The sequence below is a fragment of the Pteropus vampyrus genome, unplaced genomic scaffold, assembly GCF_000151845.1.
Source record: "Pteropus vampyrus isolate Shadow unplaced genomic scaffold, Pvam_2.0 Scaffold1, whole genome shotgun sequence".
NCBI classification, from domain to species: Eukaryota; Metazoa; Chordata; class Mammalia; order Chiroptera; family Pteropodidae; genus Pteropus; species Pteropus vampyrus.
In genome coordinates, this window is record NW_011888782.1 from 40930362 (window position 1) to 40943971 (window position 13610).

The 13610-nt window shown below is 41.9% G+C and overlaps 1 protein-coding gene across 1 annotated transcript; it reads left to right on the plus strand.

Moving 5' to 3' along the window:
- Positions 1 to 4001: 4001 nt before the first annotated feature.
- RPL24 (ribosomal protein L24) lies at positions 4002 to 8266 on the plus strand. The gene is made up of 6 exons (XM_011386828.2): positions 4002 to 4174; positions 4299 to 4374; positions 4957 to 5067; positions 7199 to 7335; positions 7628 to 7691; positions 8147 to 8266. The coding sequence occupies exons 1-6, from the start codon at positions 4170 to 4172 to the stop codon at positions 8225 to 8227; spliced, it is 474 nt and encodes a 157-aa protein (XP_011385130.1). The 5' UTR covers positions 4002 to 4169; the 3' UTR covers positions 8228 to 8266.
- Positions 8267 to 13610: the final 5344 nt, after the last annotated feature.

The window sequence follows — 13610 nt, forward strand, 5'->3', positions numbered from 1 at the left end:
GGAGCCTCAGCTCACAAGTTGGCCCACTTCCTAGGGGAGGCTTCTAGAGAGTCGCTGTTTCTACAGTCCGCTGATGCTAGCTTCTACCTATCCCTCCCCCTCTCCCAAGCTAGCAGCCTCACTGTGCATTCCACAAGTGGCTGGTTGTCCACCACATCCGGGACCCAGGTACATAACACATCCCAGGGTATTGCCTGTTTGCTGTGGGTTGAACCAGGAAAACAGTGGAAGGATATGACTGTCTCTACTTCCTGGCCTCTACTACACAGAATGTTGGTCCAGTTCCTTGCAGGTTGGGACCCCTAGAGCTGGTGTGCCTTGTGTGTTCCAGTACACACGACAAGTCACAGAGCAGATCCCTGGGCACCTGTGAGGGAGGGCCTGCAGGGGCCCAGTAAATGTCTTCACCTGAGGGAGCATGACGTCAAATAGCTAATGAAAAAATACCATGAAAGGTCAAGAGACAGATTGCAAAAGAAATACCTTAACATGTTAGTACCTTTAACAGCATCTTTTCCTGCTCTTTGTAAAAAGGAGCCCACTCTCATTTTATACTGGGCCCTGGAAATTATTTATGCAGCTTTCCTTGTCCAAAGGTTCTTCTCTCTCACTCTCTCCTTACAATGCTGTTGAAGAAATTAAGTCACCCTGTAGATGCTGACTGCATCACTGTGGAGTCATTTTACTTGCCCATTTGTCCCCTATATTTCATGTCAATCGATAGTTAAATAAGAAGACTTGCTTAGATGTTTGTTATGTATTTTCTTTTTTAAATTATTTAATTTTTCAATTACAGTTGACATTCAATATATTAGTTTAGGTGTCCAGCATAGTGGTTAGACGTTTATATAACTTATGAGATGATCCTCCCATAAGTCTAATACCCACCTGACACCATACATAATTATTACAATATTATTGACTATATTCCCTGTGCCATACTTTATATCCCCATGAGTACTTTGTAACTACCAATTTGTATTTCTTAATCCCTTCACCTTTTTCACTCAGCCCCCCTAGACTTTTTTAAAGAATGCTTTCTAATTTTTAAGAATAACTTTCATAATTTTTAATAATGCTTTAAAACTTTAAAGAAAGCTTCATAACTTTTAATGTTGTATAATTTTTAAACCTAAAAATTTTCTAACTTAGTTACTAGGCATTGCTTTCAAAGCCCTCCCTAAAGTCAATGCCTGAGTGTCTTGGGATTGACCAGCCTGCTGGGAACTATAGTGGTATATTCTTAAAAAAAAGCAAGATCACTCTTATACCCAGAAGAGAATGTTATTAGAAGAAAATTCTCAGAAGCATTTACTTGGTTTCTAGAGGTGATAAACACAGAGATACACTATCCAAACCAAGAGATTGCTGCCCAATAATAGGCATCGTGGTCAGCTGCATCCTCCAGCTGTCAGTAGGATCTGGTTCAGCTGCGGAGAACCACCTCACTTAAGTCATGACTCTCTGGGGCAACCTTTATCTGGTGACTAAGCAAAGTAGAGGTATAATGAGGTTGATCATTTGACCCAAAATGATATACTCTGACAGGCAATAATCATTCTAGAGCTCCTGGCAAGGCTGACTGAGGTTTAATTGAGCCAGCAATGTATTTAACTTTCTGCCTAATACTTCTTTCTCCCCCTTCTTTCATAGGACTTGATTCCTAATAAATATCTTGCACCCTAAATCCAGTCTCAGTAAATGCTTCCAGAGAAGCCAACCTATGACACTAGGTGATGTTATCCCACATAGTTTACTATTTACTATTATAGGTACGTTACTCCTAAAACATATTCTATTCCAAACACTCCTCTGAACTTGTTTAACTTCCCACCACACAGTTCTACCTTAATGTCTCATGGGCATCTTAAAATTAATCTTTCCAAAACTGACTTTACCCCACAAACATGCTCTTTCTTCTTATCTGTCTTCTTTTGACAAATACCACTATTCACTAAGTCCCATCTTCACAACATCCTTACCTCCTTTATTTTCTATTGTTATGTTAACAAATTATTCCCAAGTCATAGTTTAAAACAATAAGCATCTATGATCTCACAGTTTCTGTGGGTTAGGAATTCAAGAGGGTTTATCTGGGTAGAAACTTGAAGAGCAAGAAACATGTGCTGCCTCAGAGCCTCTGGAAGGAGCACAGACACCTTGATTCTAATCCAGCGATACTGATTTCAGACTTTTGTCCTCCACAATTGAAAGAGAATACATTTCCAATGTTTTAAGCTACCAAGTTTGTGGTAATTTGTTACAACAACCACGGGAAATAAATACAACAGGTGAAGTATGTAGAAAAGGTGAATAGGCAATGAAGAGAAGAACGCTATTTTCAGGAGCTATATACAGACCTGAGAAGAGCACCAACTTTGGATCAGAATTGCTCCATAAATAAAAGAGATTGGAGTAAAGCTGAGCCTTTTGCCTATAAAAGAAACTGTAAGGATAATGTCGTAAAAATTTATGGGTAGTGTTGGAAACTTGTGCTTTGTGACACTTCATAAGATGCTTTTAGGAGTTTCTGTATAATGTTTTCTTATTCTGAGAATGTTTGAACACAATTTCATATGTGATACACACAATGTGTTACAAAAAAATCATCAAATACCAGCTCAAGAATGCCCTCCAAGAAAGAGTAAAAGGACTAAAATCCTTAAGACTTACTTTCCTGCTTTATCTCTGGAGAGCTAGATAGGCCAAATGTAGTTTTGAAGACCAATAAAAGAAAATATTTCTAAAATACCTGGGAAGGGGCTATAAATTCAGGGGTTCTGTGGAGCAAAGAGGACCAAATTCCTGCAAGTGAATCTTGGCTCCACCCTCTCTACTTAGAACTAGCCATGACTTGGATCTTGTAGAAGCCAGAACTATTCCAAAAAAAAATTTTTTTTTTTTTTTTTTTGCAATTAACCATTTGTTTAATCAGCAGTAATTTAAAACAGAGAGTTGGATGAATGTCAGTTGATTGAATTCATCAAGCCATGGAAGCCCAAAGCATTCATCTGCCTACAGTGTACGTAGACATTATCTTTCCAAAGTATACCAGGTATTCTCAACAGCTGGTCAGAGTTGGCCAGGCTGTCAAATTCCTCCTCTTTGCTTTGCTTTTCAATTCCACCCAGATCTCCGTTAACTCATCCTTGAGACTGATTTCAGCATAACTGTACAGCTTTCCTAACATCAATCAGCCACCTTATTGGATTTTCCAAATCTCTTCAACTACCTACTTACATAAAGTTTTTAGGGTAAGCTGCTTATATAGATAAATAAATCAGTCATTACATATCTGTTTCCTAGGAATGTCTTTGGCCACTCCCCATCCATCACATGCCGGAGTATCTAGCATTACAGAAAGGCTCAAGAGATTGAGACGTTGACCCTCCCTTCTCTTGGCCAGAGCCCTGTTTTTTAGGCCTCCACCAGGCAAGGGCTTTGCCCTCCTCTGCACCAGCGGCTGAGCTCCAATAGACAGCAGCCCTACAACCTAGCTCTTGCCCGAAGGCAGTCGTCATTTTGCAGTACTATGGCGCTTACTTAACAGGGATTTTATAAACTGAGTGAATGGATGTAAATGCTTTAGCATAAGTCCTGGCACAGAGAGTACTCAATGAATGTTAGTTAACGCAAAGCGCCATTACGCACAGCTCGATTTGCACGGCTTGGGAGACAGTTCAGATGTCATTACTTTTTTGTAAATGGTGAAACTATTAAAATTTAATGTTGTTGATTGAAATAATGGACCAACACGGAGGGCAAAAATGTGATTTCAGGTTTTACCTGCGGGGTATTCATTTGTGGGTTACTAAACTATAGGAGGGAGAGTTCATATTCCTGCGGCAGGATGATGGCTCTAGGACACCTGACCGTAGGAGGAATATGCCGCAGGAATATGACTCCCAAACCAACCGCCTGACGCCTGCGTACGTGTGTCTGTCATCCCCTCTCGCCCGCAAAGGTTCCGCCGCCTTTTGCAGAATTCCTTCGTAGGAAGGCGACGGCGGTTGAAACCTAAATCAATCACCCGGTGGGTGTGACGTCATCACCGAGCGCCGGGGCTATAGGAAGCAATTGGAGGACGAGATTGCCGCACGACCTTATAAGGTCTATTCCCATGATCCTCTCCTTCTCATCACCATCTTTCCTCTCCAGCAGCCACAGCCATGAAGTAAGCAGGCGCCGTGGATCCTAATCCGCTTCCATCTTCAGGCAGATCGCCTCCTTGGCGTTGCGGGCATGGCCACTCCTTGCTGTAGACAACCTCCCTAATGAGCTTTCGCTTTTCATTACAGGGTCGAGCTGTGCAGTTTCAGTGGGTACAAGATCTACCCCGGACACGGGAGGCGCTACGCCAGGACCGACGGGAAGGTGAAAGGCCGCGTCGGCCAAACACGACTTGTGCTTTTAACTGGAACGACCGGTCTAATTCGGTCTACGCGGGTTCATTTACCACATCATTCTTGGTCCCTGAAAGACTTGCTTCGGGGACACTGTGCAATGGTTGTAGGGATCGGAAACCTCTTAAGTGAACCATTCTTGAGCTTTGATGTAGTGTGAGTCGGGTCGGAAATTAGGAGTTTGTGTAACTTTAGTGTCCTGTGTGAGGGAAATGGGCCTCCGAGGTGTCTGGCTGTGATAGGGACACTCCTTGGAATCGGGGGAATGACAGGAACTGGATGTCGCCCGGAATTTGATGCCCTCCCCTCCCCTCCAACATGAGTTTAGCTTTGCCTGCTCGTGAGAAAAGATGGGACCAAATGCAAAGATCTTCCAGGAGCCACCCAATTAACTGCTAGTTCTGTAACAAGTCATTTGGTCTCTGTGGGCACCAATTTCGTAGAGTGAGAGGATAGAATTAGAATATTAATTTGCTAAGGATTTCAAGCTCAGCCTTTTCTACTTTGTATAGTTTGAGTAGGTAACTTCTGTACTTTGAACTTGTCTTGACAGGTTTTCCAGTTTCTTAATGCAAAATGCGAGTCAGCATTCCTTTCCAAGAGGAACCCTCGACAGATAAACTGGACTGTCCTTTACCGAAGAAAGCACAAAAAGGGACAGTCGGTGAGTTGAAATATACTTTGATATAACGTGACTATCTCTTAAGTTGCATAAACTCTGACCCTCAGTTGCTGCTCTGTAAAATTGTAACTAAATGAGACAGTATATGGAAGTGCTCTTAAACTATGAAATATCTAACAGTGAAGTGAAAGTGATTGATATAAACAGTGCCTCCTCATACATCTTAGTAGGCTCACAATAAATACAAAGTTGAAATTTAAAGGCATCCCTTTGCCCAAGTCAGATAAATTATATTAAGCATACTTGGATTAAAGGGCAGAATGGAAGTTTTAAGTTGTTAACAGTGGATGGAAACTAGTTATTATGGTAGCTTGGTTTTATAATGTTCATAGGATTCTAACACAGGTATTAATGGAGTCTTCCAGCATACTAATTGTCAAGAAGATTGGGTGTGTTTTTGAAGTGCTCTCTTCACTTGATGGAAATTTTTGAAAAAAGATTTGAGTGCCTTGGCAGTAGGATTAGTATCTAGGAGGTTTGGAATATTTAGATTTGTGAATATTTAGTAAGCCATTCTTGGATGAAAGACAGACATTACTAGGTATTGTGGGAGTTCAAAGGAAGGAGAAATTTCTTTCAATTTAATTTAAAAATAGATTTGACACGTCTGCTTAGGATAGCCATTATCAAAAAAAGGGAAAATACAAGTGTTGGCGAGGATGTGGAGAAATTGGGAACTATTATGCACTATTGTGTGTAAGATGGTACAGGCACTATGAAAAACGTTTTGGCAGTATCTCAGAAAGTAAAACAGTTACTGTACAATCCAACAATACCATTTCCAAGTACATACCCAAGAGAATTGTAAGCAGGAACTTACACAGATAACTTGTATGTTGATATTCATAGCACTATTATTCCCAGTAGCCAAAAGGTGGAAACAACCCAAATGTCCCATAAGTGGACAAGTAGATAACAAAATGTGGTATATAAATGGAATATTACTCAGCTTTAAAAAGCTGACAACCAGCTAGCATGGATGAATCTTTAAGACATTATGCTAAGTGAAGTAATCCACACATAAAAGGACAAATACTGTATGAACCCACTTTAATGAGGTACCTAAAGTAGGCAAATTCATAAAGACAAAAAGTAGAGGTTATCAGGGTAGGGTGGGGTGGGGGAAGAACAAGGAGCTATTTAATGGGTGTAGAGTTTGAGACGATGAAAAAGAACTGGAGGTGGATAGTGGTGGTTGTTGCACATAATTGTGCTTGTACTTAATGCCACTGAGATAGTTATAAACTTAAAAATGCTTTAAAATGGTCAACTTTTATGTATATTTTGCCACAATGAAAAATATTTTTAAGTGGATTTGAGATATGAAACAGGTAAATAGTGGCATTTTCTACAATGAAAATTCATCTGAGTAACATGTTTAAAATGAGCATTTTAGTTAGCCACAAATGTGCCCTATTTTCTCTGTGTATTCTGTTCAAAATTTTAAAGATACTTAGCATATCCCTGCCTTAATAAACACTTGTCTTTGTTTAATTTTCCTTGGACTTAGAGGTGCACCGCAAGATATTTTTTCTCATAAGCACTGTAGAATAGGTTTCTAATATAAAATCTGCAGTAAATGTTTGAATTGTACTGTCTTGATCCCTAACACTTGGTGGCTCTCCAGTCATATGATTTTTTTCTAATTTGACTATTTCTCCCAGTGATAGTACTTTGAGTAAAAACAAAATAGGTGAGTTGAAGTTTGACACTTTTTTCCCAAAAGTAAATTTTTTAAATGGTCTTACTAAAATCACTTTTAAAATACTATCCAGTTAACTTCCTAAGAGTTTTAACTTTTTATAGTAAAAAATGGCCAGGATTTAACCAGTCCAAAATAAAAAGGCCCAAGAGAGGGATCCCATGTCCCCTTTTGACATGTGATGATAGAGCTACAGTGGGAAGAGGATCTTCACCTCACATTGCTGGTACCCTGACTTCCAGCCTCCCAAACTGTGGGAAATAATTTTTTGTTTATAAGATACTCAGTCCAGTATTTTGTTACAGCGGCCTAGATGGACAGGGACAAATACTAATCTTAAAAGACTTCATATCCCCCACCTTAAAGACTTGCTCATTTCTTCCCCAAATTCATGTTCCCATCTATTTGTAGGAGGAAATTCAAAAGAAAAGAACCCGCCGTGCAGTCAAATTCCAGAGGGCCATCACTGGTGCGTCTCTTGCTGATATAATGGCCAAGAGGAATCAGAAACCTGAAGTTAGGAAGGCTCAACGAGAACAAGCTATCAGGTAAGGAAGCTTTCATTATTTGGGTTTAATAACACAGAAGTTTATAATATAGTCTAAATGATTCGTTAATTTCTATATGCAATTAAAGCTACTGTATAATTTCTAATATATATTAAGGTGACTTGGTGGTTAATGACATTTATTGACAAATTTTTTGGATATATCCTAAAAATGGAGATGGGGAAGGAATATAATTCCACTTTTCCAAAACACTCTAGTTCCTTGTTAATAAGCTGTACCCGTAAGGATTAAAGTACTTTGCCTTAAGTTATTTTTAATTTTAACCCCACAGGGCTGCCAAGGAAGCAAAAAAGGCTAAGCAAGCATCTAAGAAGACAGCAATGGCTGCTGCTAAGGTAATTGTTGGATTGTCTTGGAGCAGGAAAGCTTATTTTTAATCCAAATTATGGTTAATGAAAGTTTTAAGTCTTTAAAGAATTTAGTGCAAGGCTCTAATGGAAATGATGTTCATAACTAGATTCTTAGTGTTTTGTTTCTTAAAGTTTATTTTGAAATAATTTTAGATTTACAGAAAAGTTTTCAATAACTAGAGTTTACACAGCTTACAATTCAGCATCCCACATTGCATTTAGTTATATCTCTTTGATTCATCCAGTCTATGACAGTATCTTTGACTATGTTTCATATAAAGGTAGACTTTTAACTTTGGGAGGCTTCTTAAAAATAATATTAAGAATGCAGTTAAATAATTAGGAAAGCAATCTAAGATACATGAAGAATTTGAACATGAGAGGGGTAGTTGGTTAAAAAAGAAAATTGCATTGAATAATACCACGTTATTCTTTTCCAGGCTCCCACAAAGGCAGCGCCTAAGCAAAAGATTGTGAAGCCTGTGAAGGTTTCTGCTCCCCGAGTTGGTGGAAAACGCTAAGTTGGCAGAAAATTTTAAATAAAGATCTGAATATAACTACATCGTGGTGATTTTTTTTTACCCTAAAAACAGGCATGTTGGGCCTACATAGTAATACCTGAACTACAGAGAATTTAAGAGTTAGGCATTTTTAAAGAGTTCATTTCTCTGGAATAATACTTCTAATGTAAGCCTCTTAGTTGGAGAGATATTAAGCAAAAAGATGGAAATTAAGATCTGTGGTTAAATGCTAGCTTTGCTCAGCTGAGGTGTAAGGGCATGCTACAAAGTTCACTGTCCTAAGTGTTTGGTTATATGGCTGATTACTAGGGTGCTGTATAGATTGAGTCCGAGTCTATTGCTAAAAGATACTTTTTTCTATCACTTGTGTCTGCAGGAAGTAAACCTTAGTGAATTTTCTTGTTACATTATCCATTTCCATGATGAGTTGACATTTATATTGGGTTTGCCTTTTCACTGGAATCCCAACCTCTTCCCATTGGCTGATAGCCGAGTTATAAGTACTTAAAGCTATCGGCTGTTTTTTAATCTGCTCTTGACTTCAGAAAACAAGCTTAAAAGGACAACTTGATTAGAATGTACTTACAAATTTCCAACATTTGACGGAGCCATAGTAAAAACTAAAAATTCCTGCTATTGTAAAAGTAGCCTGCTGGTGTTCAACAGCTGAAATATGAAAAGTAATAATCATAATTTATGTTGAATAAAGAAGTAAATCATCTTATATGTACCACATTATGTGAAGTTCCAAGGATACAACAGTGAACAAGCCACATCCTCTTGAGAAACATGCTTTTACATATATGAATATTAGGTGAAAGCAATATCAGACATTGACACTTACTCCCACCTCCATTCTATGCAAGGTGATGAATTAATCTTCCTAGTGCATGTTAAATTCAGGCAGTGTTCTAAGTGTTGGGAGTACCAAATCAATGAAACAGTCCCTTTGGGGTACTTAAACTAAAAAGGTGTAAAATCAATATAAGATGCAAGATAACACTGCCTAGTTTTTGCTTAGAAATAATTGAGATTTTGTTTAAAAACTTTATTGTGGTAATGTTTCCTTTATGAAAATGTAGGGAAAATAAGATCCTTATTTGGCTGTGAACAAGGAAAAAAAACCCAACCTGAATAGAGATATGGATTCTACTTTTTTGGACACAATAAAATGTCCCCTTAAACCACTATTCTGGTCTGAATGTCTCAAAGTGGAACTGCCAGTTCTGATTACCCTTAAATTCTGGGTAGCCTGCATCCCTGAGGGACCTAGAAAAAAACTATGGATAGTCCCACTCGCATGTGAAAACGGGCACCTCTGGGTCCTGTGGCTTGAGATCCCTCAGGTGATCTCATTACTGTTTTGGCATAAAAATGAGAAATCACAAAAAATAGGGTTGACCTCAAAAAACAGTAAAGCTATATACAAAAAAAATTTGCACGGTTAAGATGCATATTACAAACTCGGGACAAAAAAATATATTAATGACCCTGTTAATTTCCTTACATATAACTCAAAATTATTAAAAAGGTTGCCCCAATAATAGCCAAGTATATAAATTGATCATTCACAGAAGAGAAGTAGAAGTAAATGTAAAAATTTCACAATTCTAAATAAAACAATGGGATACCAAAATTTATCAGGAAATTTTTTTAATGTTACTGCTGATGAAAGTTTATTTTGATGTGTTTTATATCTGTTGGGATCCTAGTCTACATTTCTGCTTTGTACTATATTAACTGTTTTGTCCTCGTAAGTTTTCCAGGAATATTTTAATTGTCATACTCACCCAAGACGTGGGGAGGTATTGACCCAGCGATTCACCATTGTTGACTTTTCGTTTCCATTTCCATCACTGCACATACCATTGCCCTGAACATCTTGTATGTGGATATTTTCTGCATTTTGGATAGTTTTCTTAGATTCCAAAAGTGTAATGACTGGATTAAAGGGCATGGAAAATAGGTTTTCGAAACATTCAAATTACTTTTAGGAAAGACTCAATAGCATCCATCTCCACAGACCTTTCTTATTGCTATGCTGGCAACATTTGATGTTTTTTATTCTTATTTTCAAAAATTTACTTTTTTGAATAGGTGATGCCTGACACAGGTTACAAACCCCAAACTATTCCAAAGGGTGAGTGGGGAAGTCAATCTCACACCAGTTCATTTCCCAGAGAGTATTAACTCCCTGTGACCTGGCCACCTCCATCTACCTTGACCAGCCCTTGCAGGGACTTTCCTTGCTTGTTCTTTTTTGTCAGGGAGAGGGGCATTTTTGTAATCATTTGACAAGATTTATAGGAGCTTGCTCTTTTACTGTCATAAAATACATGACATAAAAGATGCCATCTTAACCATTATTAAGTGCACAGTTTAGTGGCTTTAAGTGCATTCACATTGTTGTGTAACCATCCCTAACATCCATCTCCAGGATTTTCATCTTCCCAAACTGCAACTCTGTCCCCATTAAACAGCAACTCCAGCCACCCCACCCCACCCCAGCACCCACCATCTGCTTTTTGTCCTGGGAATTTGACTCCTCTGGAGATCTCATGTGTGGAATCACACAGTGTTGGTCCTGCTGTTTTGTTCTTTATAACGCCTCATCTTCCGAGTTCATTTTTGTCTTTGCTTTCGCTGTCACTATCCAGGAGAACCTGCAGGACCTATTCCTGGAGGTTGACCCTCTGACAAGCAGGTCCTCAGTGCTGACCACTGTGGGCCCTGCTGACTGCTCTGGGAGAATGCGCTAACTGAGCTCTTCTCCACATGTTGGGGTCACCTGTCCCCCCATCTTGTCCTTGTACCGTGTTTTCAGCCTTCCAGGGGCCTCAAGCACCCACATATGGAGAGTGTTGCTCTCTCTCCCTGACCCTGGCCAGTGTCCCCCTCCTGTTGTTTCTCTTCCAGGCTTTGAGCCCCAAAAGATTCATTTTGGAATTTTTGTCTGGGTACCTTGAGTATCGGAAGTTGCTGACTAGAAGAAAAAGGCTCCCCAAGTGACATGCCACCAGGACATTGGGTGCTGAAGTTGGTCCCGGGCCAAAGGTCTTCAGGCTTGGGCACCACCTTGGAGCCAGGAACATGGCTAGGACCAAGGCTGTTAGGAGGTGATGGGATATTTTGAGGCCCTTCTTCTAACTCCCTGCACCTTCTGAGCTCATATTTTTGGTGGACACTTTGGTGATGGGGCAAATAAGGATTGGTATTAGGTACTTTTCCTGGACCAAGTAGCAGCCTCTTCCACTCACTTCACATGCCAGCTACAGGCAGATGATGACTTAAGGAATGTTGTGGGACCACTTGGGGCTGGGTTCCAGGTGTGCATGTGAGTTGGGGAGCAACTGGAGGTCGGGGAGCAGGAGTCATCCACTGCCCTCTATAGAGCAGGAAATCCTGCCTGTTCTGCGGTTGCCCTAGACTGGGGAGGAGGGAGTCCATTGAGCGCTTGTATGGTGGGCGGCAGGTGTCCAGGGCACTCTCGTTCTTAGTAAGCAGCTGCCCTCTGTGGAACAGTTAAATCCAAGGTGAAGAACTCGGATTTGGGGCCTGGCAGCGCTCCAAGTTTAAGGACAGTCCTGAGCGGCGGCCGCGGCTACCCTCTGCTGAGTGTGGCGTTAGAGATAGGGCACTGAGTTGGAGGTCTCATGGTCCCGCGGATGTCAGGGGGATCCTGTCCACATGGCGGAGCAGGGTTGCGGAGCCAGAGGCTTGAGCCGCGCCCTCCCCTGCTAGTGAGGATCCGGTGCGTTCTGGTTGCTGGCACCTCAGTGACTCCGGCCCAACGGGGTTGCCCGGGAGAGAAGCCCGGCCACCCTGGCCAGCCAGACCGTCTGGCGCAGTTCCAAGAGGCGTTGGGAGCGAGTACGCGGACCCAAGGCACTGCAGAAGGACATGAAGGTGGGCGCCAACACGAAGGTGTAGTTCAAGATGCGAGCAACAGGCCCAGAACCCGGCGAATGGGCGAGCGGCACACCATCGCCCGAGGCGCAGGATGAGGCGAAGAGCAGTAATACCTACGGCGGTAGCGCCACTTCTCTGTTCAATACGGCTTCGGGCCTGCGCCTGGCTTCTACAGCCACGCTGGGCGTCACCATGCCTCCTCCTGACGTCACCTCGCGCCCCCGCCCATTCGCCCGGGACTTCCTGACCGCACCAACTGGACGCCCTCCCCAACCTCCTTCCCGGGGATCTGTGTCCAATCCCACCTCACTTCTTGTAGTGACTGGCTCCCTCTCCCCCAACCCAAAGCCATCATTACACAGGTGGAGCAACGCCGGGAGCGTGCAGATGGACTTGAGAGCAGACAGGGGGAGAGCAGGAGAGCAGGCAGGGGGAGAGCAGGCAGGGGGCGAGCTCTCGACCCTTGGTGCGGGTCCTGCACCTAGGACTTTCTGTGGTATTACCACAGGCGCCCATGATCCTGATACTACAACTGCTCCCTTTGCTGCCACCATCTGATAGCTGGTTCTGATGATGGGACCTCGGGACAGAGAGATCCACTGCAGAGTGGGCAAGCTGCAGGTGGCCTAGGGCAAGGACAGAGGAGGTGCATTCCAGGAGGAAGGATCATCACACTCAAGGTCTAGGGCAACGAACGTAGGCTGCCCATCTGAAAGGTGGAAGTGCTGTACCTAGACAGCACCCCATCACCCTTCCTATGCTGTTGTCTGCCTCTTCCCCATCACTGTGTCGTCACTGATTTATTCCTGCTCGCTGCTGGCATCACTACATCCCTGTTCTTACAGGACAGTAAGTTTAGCTTTTCACAAGAAGACAATTGGATCGTCTGTAAAAATTTTATTGAAACATCTCTGTATTGGCCCAAAGGCACAGAGAATCCAAGTATTAGTGAGCTTCTTGGTGCTTTCACAGGTTGTTTTGGCAGAAATGGAATTGGATGTAGAGGGATTTCAATTTGTCTTTGCCATTCCACTTTTTTTTAACTTACAATTTTATTTTAACCTACTTACCTTTTCTATTGAGTTTTAAAGGGCATGAATTTCACAGCAGAAGTGTGGTGGTGCTGGAATAGCACATACACAGTCCTTGGAGGGTGGATTTGGACATCTACCCATGGAGGGAGGGGTGTATCTCCACCTTCTAATTGCTTCTCCCTCCTCCAGCAGTGGTATGTCTGCAGATTGAGAGACCCTAAGTAAATCCCAGGCCTGGTAATTCTGTCTGTCTTCTGGGCCTGCGTCCTACCATACCTACAGCCGGAATCTTTCAAGGATGTTGCCTCCAGAATCAGGGTCACTGCATTCACCTGTCTGCCCCTCGCCTGTATCTGCAAAGGTTAAAGAGCTTTCCCCATCAACTGCAGACTCCCGGGCTAGGAGAGGAAGGGGTTGGTCAGGCCCCAGAAGAGCACTGC

Bases quoted from the DNA above. Each gene is read 5' to 3' on its own strand.
- RPL24 (XM_011386828.2), top strand. The intron at 4,375-4,956 runs GTGAAAGGCCGC...TTGTCTTGACAG, and splicing joins ACGCCAGGACCGACGGGAAG to GTTTTCCAGTTTCTTAATGC. The intron at 7,336-7,627 runs GTAAGGAAGCTT...TTAACCCCACAG, and splicing joins CAACGAGAACAAGCTATCAG to GGCTGCCAAGGAAGCAAAAA.